The sequence below is a fragment of the Haliotis rufescens genome, unplaced genomic scaffold (assembly GCF_023055435.1).
Source record: "Haliotis rufescens isolate VD_foot unplaced genomic scaffold, xgHalRufe1.0.p SCAF_10, whole genome shotgun sequence".
NCBI classification, from domain to species: domain Eukaryota; kingdom Metazoa; phylum Mollusca; class Gastropoda; order Lepetellida; family Haliotidae; genus Haliotis; species Haliotis rufescens.
Genome location: NW_025963780.1, coordinates 7,475,773 through 7,488,886, shown reverse-complemented (window position 1 = coordinate 7,488,886; position 13,114 = coordinate 7,475,773). Strand labels below are relative to the sequence as shown.

At 41.6% G+C, this 13,114-nt stretch overlaps 1 protein-coding gene across 3 annotated transcripts in view; it reads left to right on the top strand.

The window, feature by feature from the left end:
• The window catches only part of LOC124118005 (cilia- and flagella-associated protein 221-like), a 244,435-nt gene that overhangs the window by 161,968 nt on the left and 69,353 nt on the right, over window positions 1–13,114 (top strand). For all 3 annotated transcript variants that reach the window (XM_046480041.2, XM_046480039.2, XM_046480040.2), the window contains 2 exons: window positions 5,162–5,353; window positions 5,743–5,895. In XM_046480041.2, coding sequence (XP_046335997.1) covers window positions 5,162–5,353; window positions 5,743–5,895 — 345 coding nt within the window. The remainder of the gene's footprint in view (window positions 1–5,161; window positions 5,354–5,742; window positions 5,896–13,114) is intronic.

The window sequence follows — 13,114 nt, the reverse complement described above, 5'->3', positions numbered from 1 at the left end:
TCCTCTGCTTCAACTATTACAAGCACAATCTCCACTGCTATTAACTCTCAGGCCAAGCATACGTCGGAAACACGTATGGTTCTGGCTACTAGCTTAGACCAGTCTACTACAGGTCCATCGACAGAGATCACAGTCAGACCTATTCCCTCGACTTTGACCTGTCAAGACGCAGGGATAAGTCTACCCTGGTTGTAACCACCGCAACGAATGTCGCATTGACCTTGAATACTATATCTACTTTGTCATCCAGACATGATAGGAGTTGTAAGCTATTGCGATCTACTACGCACGATCGACGTCACTCCCGAAGTAGACATTCGACAGAGTCGCTCTCCAAGGGTCTACATTCACGTGAAGGGTCAATATCAAACTCTCTAGATCGACCCTTTATTGGACAACATTCTACAGGTTGACATTCGTGTGAAGGGTCGATATCGTACTCTCAAGGTCAACTCTTTAAGGGTTGACATTCTACAGGTCGACATTTAGTGTCGCACTAGGAGGGTCAACTATCTCAGGAGAGGTCAACATCACACCATCACTCTAAAGATTGAGCCAATTCTAGTCCAACATTCTACTGATCGTACTACTACCAAGGGTTCCGACACAGCATCCAGGAGTCGACATTCAAAGGGTCGAGATTCCAAGGGTCGACATTCTGATCACTGCCCTCAACCTAGATCGTCTCGAGAAAGGACTACAATGTTGCCAACAATGGACCAACCTTCCAAGCAGATAACCCTCGGTCAACAAGATTTATACCTCAGACTCTTCAGATCTTTGGATCAATCCTTTGATGATAAACATAGTCATTCAAGTTCTACAGAACAGCATTGACATCAGGGACAATCTTACTCGACTGACTCACATTGGAGGGAAAGCGAATGGAATCGGATCCATCAACAGCTCATCGATACCAGCCTACGCAATGCTACCCGTATCCTGCTCCGGATGGACATGAAGACCACAGATATCAACCCTACCCTCAATACTCTTTGATGCGGGATCACTATAGACATAATCTATCTCCCCATTGACCTCGCAGGGTGGAGGTGAGTCGACTTTCTTCTCATTCACATTCTGAGTCCCGAGTGACACGCATCCAGACCAAGCGCCAGACAAGTCACAGCCAGGTTGAACCTTCAATGATTCTTCCCTGGATCGTGGATGCAGCCATGGCCTCCTCCCCAGAACTGGACGGGAATATCTCTTCCATCGCTCCTAAGCGCTCCTCTACTACATCTATTATTGAAGATAGAGATCTTATGCACTAAGATGCCACCGTCAGAAGGACTCTACCCTTATTATCTACTATCTTATCGGCCACGGAGGCTATAGGCATGTCAATACAACAGGCCAAGACTTCAGAAGAAGCTTACGTCAGAAGGATAGTTCACTTAACACAAACTATATTCCAGGACGTCATGGCCCTTTTCACTCACCATCAGGTCTTTTGAAGTATTGTCCATTGAATGAACACTACAAGGTCAGACTCTACCAGATGCCCTGGTCATTGCCCTACCTATTCCACAATGAGATTCAGGAGGTGGCTCAGGAGGTCACCAAAGAGGCTCTTCTTCAAGTGTCGGTGTACTACTTAAACTCCATTGACAACACTTTTGAAGGGCAACAGAGGAAAGATCGCGAACATCCTCAGTTCAACCCATCCCATCTAGACCTCCGCAACCTGGCAGAGGACCAGGTTACCTTCAACGCCCAAGGCAGGCGATCCCTCCTCCAAGTGATTCCATCTCCAGGACGACTGGGAACTTTCTCCCCCAGCTGTACCAGTAGGCGGAAAACTAGGTCTATATGCAGCCAATCAGACATTACTGAATGATCCCTATGTATCCCAGATCCTGAGGGAAGGATACAGGCTGCCACTCACGGGATCCCCGGCGACATCGTTCACGCCACTCCAGAGGGTGTATCCGACCAGGCAACTTACTTTACCACAGGACACCATAGGTACCTTGATATCCAAGAATGCTCTAGAGTGTTGAGGATCCTGTCCCAGAACTCTGGGGTTCTACTCCCCAATATTTTTGGTTGTGAAAAAAGACAGCAAGAAATTTTGCATGAATTTCAACATGAGAAACTGGCTCATTTTCGCATGACGTCTGTCGTGCTCCTTTGCACCATTGTTCGACAAGGGGACCACATGGTCAGCCTGGATTAACAAGACGCCTACCTACACGTACCCATCCATCAAGAGCACTGCCAATACCTCCGGTTCATTTTCCAAGGTCGTCACTACCAGTGGAAAGTGCTCCAATTTGGAATTTCTTCAGCCCCATGGCTTTTTACCCGCCTTACGAAGCCCATCACAAGTTTCTACACATCAGAGCAATCATCTTCGAGTCATTCATAAAAGACTGCATCCAGGCTCAAGCCGACCGGAATGTTCTACTCAAGCATCTCGCCTTCACCAACTAGATTGGCTAGTAAATGTAGAAAAGTTGGAAACAACACCCTCTCGACAACTGTAATTCATTGGAGCCCTTTTTGACACAGATCTTGTTCAGTCAGCCAGACAGGTGGAAGAAGATACAAAGACTCCTGACGCCGGCACTGAGAGTCTACATCTTCGACAATGGCAGCTGCTGCTCGGCCTCCTAAGGTTGGCTCAAGCTCTCACCGAGAGAGGTCGACTTCAATTACCGCCAATTCAGTGTTTTCTCAAACCCTATCTCCAGATTGATGAGTGTCGAGTCCTGATTCGCCTCCCATTGTGCCTGTACACACATCTGCAATGGTGACTATCCAAGATGAATGTTTGCTCTGGAGTTCCCCTGGAACCCTTTCTACCAACGCTTCTCTTGTTCCTGGATGCAACGACAGTGGGTTTGGGAGCACACCTGCAGAATCATCAGACTTCAATAAAAGAATCAAACCTCCACATCAACAGCCTCGAATTCAAGGTGGTCATTCTAGCAATCTCTCATTGGGCAGAGGTACTATAATCAACTCGACTTATGATACAGTAGGACAACGCCTCAGTTGTGTGGTACATCAACAAAATGTGATCTACCAAATCAGCCTCCCTACCATCACTGACGATGGACTTCTTTCACCTGATCAACACTCTGGACATCATTTCGGGAGTAAACAATGTCATAGCTCTTTTACGCTCTTATTAACTTGCCGATCAGTCTTCGAGATTTCGTCCAACCAAATGGGACCTGAACTGCATCCTCCGGCACTTGATGTCAGCAGAATACGAACCACTAGAAGAGAAAGACTTCGAGCAGCTTACTCTCAAAACAGGCTTCCTCTTAGCTTTGGCTACTGCTGTGAGGGTCAGCGAGATACATGCCTTGGATGTTAACAGGATTCAATTTGAGGGGCACAACCATGGAAAAGTCCATTCAGGTCTGCGATCGGATTTCATCGCCAAGAACCTACTCCCAGGGCAACCGGACAGGCTATTTACCATCCCGTCTGTTGCTTCTATTCTACATCCTGAGGATATCAAGGACATCTCGCTGTGTCCAGTTTGAGCCTTGCACATCTACCTGCAGGCTTCATCGACCTTTCGACGATCCCTGAAGAAATTGTTCATCCCCATCTCCCAGATGGTTTCCGAGTATTTCGAGTATTTCGTAATTGAGAGCCTTATTTGTTTCTTATACTAAATCAGGGTCCCAGATTGAGGCTTCAATGGAGAGGCAAATAACTCATCTGTAGAGACATTAGTCTTTCACTACGAAATCACCGAAAGGTGAGGCCGTTTCGGTGCTGTCCCAAACCTTTACCTGCTCACCTCTGCCATGAGCATGTGATGTCCCAGTAGAGGATCCTCTTATGGATATTGTCGATCGTTCCTCATCGTGTCTTAATGAAATCTATGCCGCAGTGGGATAGATAGTTTTGACATAGTCTTAAATGATTGTGCCAAACAATTGAGGTCTTCGCCAATACGAACATAAGGTGATTTTGTTTGAAGAGCTAATTGCATGGAGCCCCCTTCCAGATTGCTTTAAAGTCGTAGTGGAATAGGTTACCCTACCTCAATCCTTATGTATAGAATTTGACAGGCTGGGGTATTTGCCACCCACTGTCCTAACTGTGGGATAAATGCATAGCGTGAATAAGGATAAGTTTTAAAACTTTGTAAATTTTACAGTAAATTGTATATTTATAAACACTTATCCTATCTCACGAACTGTGCCTGCCCATCCAACCCTGCATCACAGTTACACAGCCTGTCAGCTCCAAGAAGACAATGATGAGGCAGTATGGGTCAAGTGATCAGCACACATAAGGCAAGCTGCATGAGAGATTTGGGTGTATGGCCTAATTAGCAAGGTGGTCGCCATGGTAATGCTCAGTGTGTTTGGGCAAATGAAGCTTAAAATCTGGAAACTTTGTTCAAGGGCGTTTCCATGCAGGGATCGAAAGAAGAAGGAGGAATGCATAGAGTGATATATTTATAAATGTAAAATTTACAGTAAAATTTACAATTTTAACACATAACATTCATTTGTAGAGAAAACAAATTTAGTTTGTATAGCCCTATGCTAATTGTTTGGCACACAGACAACACAATTAAAAATGTTTATACGAAGCATCAATCTAATCTGGCACCAGAATAACTGTCTCATGAATTCTTTTTTATTGACAAACATCTATTTTATTTCAAATTGTCAGGATAGCGTTTAATACCAGATTGTGTTCCCTCGTCTGTCTGTGTTGGCGTCAGACTGATCGTCTTCACTCGTTTGGCTTTCCTCGCATTCCTCGCTGCTGTCATGACTATTTTGACTAACCATTGGCTGATACTGATATGGACAAATATGTGTGGGGTCAATGAGCTAAAGTTCAACATTTTCATTTATGGCATTGTCAGGTGATGCCATGGCAAACGCTAGTAATCTACCAAACACTATACAGAAACAGTGATCGTCTGCATGTCAACTCTCTACACATCACGTGATGACAACACTGCTCATTAACTCTCTGTAGTTTCCCGGAATGCCTTTCAAATTTTTTCATTCAAGATACTTGTGTTAATATGATTTAATCCCATATTTATAGTTTACTGTAAATCGCCTTTAAATCATAAAGAATATTATTATTATAAATCATAATAATAAAGACTGGGCTGTTTAACAACATTGTCAAAAGCATATGATGATTGATGAGGTTGACAATGTTTCAGGATGAGGTAATCAAATTGGCTGCCAGTGTAGACCTGGAGTGTTCCTATCTGGAGGAGATACCAGAAGACGACATGGCACCGGTAGATGTTGCCGACTCCAGTAACGAGGTCATGGAGAGGACCACAAAACAAACATTATCTCCCCCTGAAGCTCTGTTCAAACCCATTGAGTATCCTCCTCTTCATATATTTGTGAGTAATGATCTTGGAGAAGTTACAATCTTTTTCTGTCCCAAAAGCTAAAATATTACCAGTAAATTGTAATTATAAAGAAATACTGAAAATTGTGATCGTATCCATGACAGCTAGTTTATGTGATTCAAAGTTGCATGATAATATTTTCTAAAATGAATAACCAAATAATGTTTGCCACATCCAGCAAAGTTTTAAGCCCTCTGTTTCCAATGCTTGTTGTATGAGTCATTTAAGATAGAAATTGGTAGGTTTCAATGTATAAGCTGGCTTTATGGGATCATTATTCCATGACAGTTTTGTCTTGTCCAGGCTCAGTTATTTTAGCATATACTTCATATCTGTATGCACTACTGGTTATTTCTATGCAAATGTTGTTTATGTTTTAGAATCCGGCCCCAGGGTTACAGGTTTTCCAGGCCCCCATCCCATATGCCGAGGTTGACCCGGACTTCCACCTGTGTCCCCTCCCTCGCTATGTCCGGAATGACCATGCCACCAACCCCCACGCCTCCACGCAGAGACGCTATCTGAACAGAGAGGTCAGCCTACTTGTTCCCACTTGAAGTCATGTGGTCTTCAATGGAGATGTTTGTAGGGGAGAGTTTGGGGGGCATTTTAGCTATAATCATTATTCCCTACTGATGTGTAATTGTTTTGAAAGGGCTCACAATCCTACTAGCTTGGGTCAGTTCCATAAACCAATGGCGAGTAGAATTGTAAGCTTTTTTCACTGTTGTTATTTGGGGTTATTCACCATTCATTCAAGTAAAGCAGGTTATTTCAGGCTCCCAAAGCAACTTGACAGAATGTGTTACTGTCTGTGCCCCTGCAGTCGAACAGATTTGACAGGCAAATAACATAACAACGACCCCAAAATAAATACAGCATTAACTTTTTACCAAGAAGGTTTTACATATATCATTTAACTTATGTCATCTGCTTTCTAAACATCAAAACTTTCAGTAGTTTATGTATCTCAAAGAGAAAGGTCTGCAAGTTAACAAAGTATTGCTCAAATTCCTTGGTACAGTTACAACCATTGTCTACTTGAGGCACTCAACACTGAGTGACATGCAGTCCAGTATTTTCTTTATGTTTTCTTTGTGAAAAGAAAACACTACCATTTGTGAAATTTCTAAAATTATGCAACTTTTGGTTCAATTGATTATATGCAAAAACAATCTGGTTACATCATCATCAATTGGATGAAACAGACACTTCATAGATATTTTGATAGATGTATAAATCTTTGTAAAAAGTATCTTATATTTCTTGAGTTTGTAAATGTGTTTGTTAGATAAACTTTCGGACATTGACATGATGTTGACAGGCGTAGGTGACACTTGAGGGTGTGGCTTAACTGGCGATTTGTAAAGTTGAACAAACACTTCTAATAATTGAAAATATGTAATCATATGAAAAATCTGGTCTCATTTACATACCAATAAAAGAAATCAATAGCAAAATGATACAGATCATGAAAAATAATCATAACACTTGCAATTTTAGCCATCATTGCTGAAACCATAAGCATGGCATTGCACACATCAAGGCAAAAATATGAAAAAGTTGGTAAACAACATCGGGAAAATTACGGATTAGATTCAAATTACCTCCAAATTCAAAATTAATGAAATAAATAATTATTTTATCATAGTCACCTGTTTACTGTTGATTTCTCTGGGTAGCAGTCATGGTCGGCTTCACTCCTATGATTTTTATTTTTTGTTTGATTGCTGCCGGTGTGTAACATCAAATGTTTAAGTCTTAATCTGAAATTGTAATTGATTCTGTGGGCGATGATTTTTTCGATTTTATTCTGACAATGATCATGTCAGCAAGAGATGTAACATATTAATATGACATAATAATAACAACATAATATGTGTTATTGATCTATCATTGCAAGAACGACATTGAATATTGAAGATGTCGATTAAAACCTTTTCTAAGAATTGCTCGTACTCACAATGGATGAAACTAGGTAGATCTACATTGCGACTGGATTTCAAGAAATTTCTCATGTGTGTGATTCCTTTTCACTTTTTAAAATGTAATATATTTTTTAACGGCTCATCTTTTGTCTTACAATGAGGAAAATATGGATTCCCTGAAAATAAGGGCTTTTAAATATTCGGCAATGTTGCTGACAGTAGTTAAGCTCTGATATATTGATCAGTTGATCACATGCAATTACTTTATAAAGTACATTGAATGCTTAGAGTTTCAGAGAGCCTTGTTCTGAATTGTTCAGTTTGATCAATATTTATTTTCTTTATGACCTCTTTTAGAAGCAAAAGTGAAGTTGACCTTTTCAATTGAGATTTCTTTTCATTTTGATTAAAATCGCCAAGTGCCCACTCCCTCAAAATAGACTCTGGTATCAATATACAACCAAACTGATCTAAATACACCAAGTGTTAATTAAATCTACACAGGTATAAGTCTCCACAACACCAGTCTAGATATGTTAAAGGCCATAACCACCTCTTACATAACCAATTTGTTTCTCAAGGCAACTCCAGGCTTTGATGTTGCATCGGGGACACAGATGCAGACATACTCGCGAAGTTATGGAATTATTCTCACAGAGGAAATGCAACATAAGTGTCTAATCTGATGTTACAGATTAGCATTTAAACTAACAAGAGTAATATTATCATTACAAGGTGCACTGTTTGCTCTTTAAGCACATGTTTTATGAGCAATAAAGGTCAAAGTGGTTATTTAGTTACCTTCTACAAGGTAACTTAAAACCCAAGGGAATTAAACGTTAACATACAAATGCCATAAAAATACAATGGGACAGTCTCTCAATCTGGACCTTGTCACATGCAACTAATAATGATTGTCAAATTCACTCTCAATGTCATACACCTCAAGAATGTATTATGAACTTCATTTAAACTCAAACAGTGTTTACATTAGTAGGATGAAAGTTGATACATATCCTCCTTAGGGTGGCGCATTGAAGTGGTAAAGTTTTTGGTGACCTTTATGGAAGGTCAAGGTCACTGGAATGATCATTTAATTACCCTCCTCACCAAGCCACAACAAAACTATATAGTTTATATATAAACTTTTTTCAAGGTCGGGGACACGGCGTCACTGCTCAGCGGTATATCGACCAAGTGATCAGACCCCACGTTGTTCCATTTTTTGCACAACATCGACAACACATTTTCCAGCAGGACAACGCTCGTCCCCATGTTGCCAGAGCTACCATGGCCTTTCTGCAACAACACAACATCCGTGTTCTACCGTTGCCAGCCCTCAGTCCTGATCTGAACCCCATCGAACACTTGTGGGATGAGGTTCAAAGGTGTCTGCACAATGTGCGCCCAGTCCCTACAACTGCCGTTGAACTACGCACAGCTGCTCTGGATGTGTGCAGGAGGAGCCCTAGGGCCTTCACAAATCGTCTGATCCACTCAGTGTACAGGAGATGTGTGGCAGTGATCAATACTAATGGTGGTCACACCAGGTTTTGACTGACATTTTGGGACAAACTATTAAAAAGTTAAAATGAAGTGGTAAGAAAAGCAAGGAGCCCCAACATTTTTATTGCTGTGTAGGTTTTTGTAAAATTTTCAACCCAAAAATATGCTTAACCCTAAACACCACAAGGGGACAATATGATGAGCACATGTTGTGAATTACTTTGAAAGCAATAGGGAGACAAAAGGAAAATAGGCCAAATAGTGATAGGGTCAGCAGGCCTGGACACAGATATCCTCAAAAAAAAACTCATGATGAAAAACCATACCAGCCAATCTTAGCATCCTAACGGGAGGGGATATTGCTCAGCATGGCGGCACAGATCCGGGCTTTGACCTGAAAATTGTATTGTATATAAACTTAATACACATCGCTGAGCCAGTCACCATGGAGCTGGATCAGCTCATCTTAAACCTTGGATCTAAAGGTCCATGTGGCCCTGCCTCTGTGGTAAAACTATTGGAAGAAAAGCTTTCTGGGTTCAGACCTGTGGCAGCAATCAAGGCTTTTTGTAATGCAACATAGGGTAGGTGATATGCTGCGTGCCATTTGGGCCTGGAATAACAAAAACTGGGGTTTCTGGTTGGGTGGGACATAAGCAACACATGTAACGAAAAGCTCTAACAGAGCACAGGGGGGATCCTGGGGCTTTAAGCAAAGGAATTGTGTGTTTTCTTTCTCCAAACTAAATTGTTTTAGACCATTTAATGGAGAAGAGAATCACATGGTCATGCTTACGAACAACTTCTCTTTTCAGGAACTTTGAAGTATGACCGCGCCCACTGGCTGATTGAGGAACTAAATTTGATTTACGAGCCATCAGAAAAAAGGAAAACAAAAACAAATACCAATACGCAGCATCTGTAGGCGTGTTGTGGTAAATGGGGCTTAAGAGTGACCATTCCCTTGAGAGCCAGCTTGAGCTCTAAGTTGTCCCAAAGATGTATTGGAGTATCTTAAAGTAAATACTTAAGTTTAACTCTGTTGAGGTAATTCTTAATGGATTTGGTGGTCTTAAAGGACCTGGACAATAATTGTGCATCCATACACATAGTGTCTTTTGTGACTGGACAAAATTGGAACTGGAAATAGGTACAAAATAACATAAATCTTCTCCACTTCTGCAGGTGCCTCGTGCAAAGGCTTAGTTTCTTGTGAGGTGTGTTTAGATGCGAACCTGCAACAAACTGAAATTATGTTACCACTCGTGCTCAAAGGAGAATAAGCAGTCATCAGGATTGCAGAGGGAGAAATGTCTATCTTCTGTTCTGTGCCAAAATTGTCTTTGGAAGCTTTGCCCTTTCACCTTGAAAGCAGGTCTGGAAGACGATTGTCTTCTCCTAGGATATGTTTTTCCCGGACTTCGAATTCCTAAATAGCTGCAATTGTACAAAGTTCACGTAAGTTCAATATTGTGACTGACACCAGATTGTCACAGAGAACAACAATCGGTTTACCCTCCTATGTATGACCCCAGAGTTTGAGACACACCATCAAGGACAGCTTCTTCAGAGCATTGATGTGTAGCTCTTTCTCTGAAATAAAGGGAGGAAATTTGGCATGTAAACATTTGTTCCCTGAAATTCCACCACAACCTTCCAAGCATGCATCTGATGCGACTACGTCATCAGGCTCCGACGACTCTTCCATCACCATCTTGGACACTCCCTTGAACCGAGGAAGAAATACCAGCCACCATTTTACATCAAGTTTTACTTCTTCAATCACATGGAATAGTCTCCCTTTCTCACTTGGTAACCCACAGAGCAAGGCCATAATTCTGGAAAGAAAAGCTCTACTGGGCCAAACACATGATGATAGAAATTGAATTTTACCTATCAGGGATTGAAATCCCTTGATAGTTGCTCTTCTTTTATCGAGCCAGCTGCTGAAGAGTTGTTTGTATGCTATAAGTCTGGCCTCATCTATTTCAAGAGAAAGATGATTTGTGTCTAACAAAATGCCTAAAAATAACATTCTTGAAGATGGTGGACAAGACTCAGCCTCAGCTTCCTTGAGCCCACATTCCTTCAAAACCTGTCCAAGCTTGGTAAAGCTGTTTCATGCCTTCTCCAGGGTATCTGCTCCCCCGAACTCATCTAGATAGTTAACTGCACTCACCCCTTCACTCTGCAAAATATGCTTCACAGCATTAGTCACTCTCTGGCAAATAAAGGCAGCAGATCGTAGGCCCATGGTTGGCACCCGGTCAAAGTAAAATCTTTTAACCGTAGGACAAGATAATCAATATTAAGATTTTATCTTTCTTTGTAATGCCACTACTGATGCTGGGCTATGAAGAAGGCTATTGATGGACAACCAGACACAGCGGCCACTGATAGACATGACCTACCCTGCCCTATTTCCTCTACTTGCAGGGGTAGGGGTGCTTCATTATATGGTCACAAAGTCTTATCTTTTCTCCCAGGATGTTTAGACTGATGTGGGCATATCAAAGAGCATTTGGAGTGTTTATTTTGGGCTCTATCCATTTGGTATCAAGTAGCACATATGACCTTTAAGAGTCTAAGTTGGACTCTGATGGTAGCAGTGTGAGTGGCATGCTGAGAACATTTATTTCATTGATAAAGTAAGGAGTACCAAACTACATTAGAGTTAGTTGGTGGATCAGGAATGCTAAGAAAGTTTCTACCCAGAGAACCAGCATTTGCCGATTTAAGACTGTCCCTATGTTGCTTCCTAATAACAAATCTAGCCAACAGCAGGGTTTCTAAAACGCTTGATTGATCAGACCACAATATTTTACCCAATTCTATCTTGCGGAGCCATGCTGTGTAAACATCAAGAATGGCGACCATTCGTACTTATCTCTGTGATAAGCTAATTTGTAACAAGTCTAAGCGTCCACGCTCTTCAGCAGGAGTTGAAGAATCGCCGTTAATAATTTCTGTTTCTCCTGCCACCAGCAGTCTAAAGTCAAAGTCCTAAACCTGACCACCCAAGCAGCATACTCGAGCTTTAGGACGGTGTTAGGCCATATCTGCGGCGGTATGGTTGACTTAGCAGATCTGCCATTAATACCTGACTGCCTACCTCTGGAAACACTGCTGTGTCTGATTTCCGATGCACTGCCGGCAGAGTCGCTGTCTGAAACCTCAAGTCCCTCAGACTTCATCTGTGTGGTGACCTTTGAGTCCAAGTCCTCCAGATCCCTAAGTTGGGCGAGGTTGACGTGTTGAAATTCTGTGTCTGGGTTGACCTCTCCAGTGCAAACTGTCTCCCTTGGGACCCTGGGTCATGTTGTATTATGTCATCACTAATACTGGAGTTCTTTTGAACATGTTATATATATTGACTGGAGTACATGCGACAGCCAGCATACAATCCATTCAAGTACACGTATGGTAATCCATGATGGCACTCAATGACATAATACGTATACATTTACGTAGGGGAGCTAACTCTGATAATGACTGGGTTTTACCCTAAATGGTGATAACGCTACAGGTCTCACACTAGCCAGTTTCCTGAACTTTAAACTGTCTACTGAAGAACATAGCTTCTATATTTCAGCTTAGAGACGTTGTTTTCTTTTGGATCTAGTCAGGTGCTTCTCTTGTAATGGACTTGTAAGCCGTCCATCTCAATAAAGCGTTGACCTTTCGAGTCAGAGAGTAATTTATCTTCGACAAACTTCAAGAAGACTTTCGCATTTGAACCGTTTTCACCTCACAATACACTTCGGGGGCCATGTCACAAGTTGGAATAATAAAATATTGCCAACAAAGTTTATGTTTCAAAACAGAACGTCAAGGACTCACATTGGAATTATATTCGTACTCGTCCGAGAATACGTAGGTAGTCTGGAGGGGGAGGGGGTTAACAAACTGCCTGTCAAACAATTTTGTCAAAATGATTTGGAGTGTAAAGTGCTGACTGTACGTGCACTGCGTTTATATTGTGCTTATGGGAAATCCGAAACACGGAGATTACCAAGACTTAACGATTGAAAGGAAAGGTCGTCGGTAATTAGGCATTTTGCCTTGCAGCAAAATTTAACATGAGGAAAAGGCCTTTCTTGTTTAAGATTGTGTTTCTCACATCAGAAACGGTGTCTGCAACTGGAAGTGATGATATCAGAGTGGAAATGCGTTTAGTTTCCTCATTGTTCCTTTAGGGGGCTTAGTATTAGAATATATCTGTATGTTAGTACATACATTGTCAGCTAGTAATCTCCTGATTGTCTGCATGAATTGGATTTAAATGTGGTGCCAAGGTGTGTAAGTTGATACCTTGACC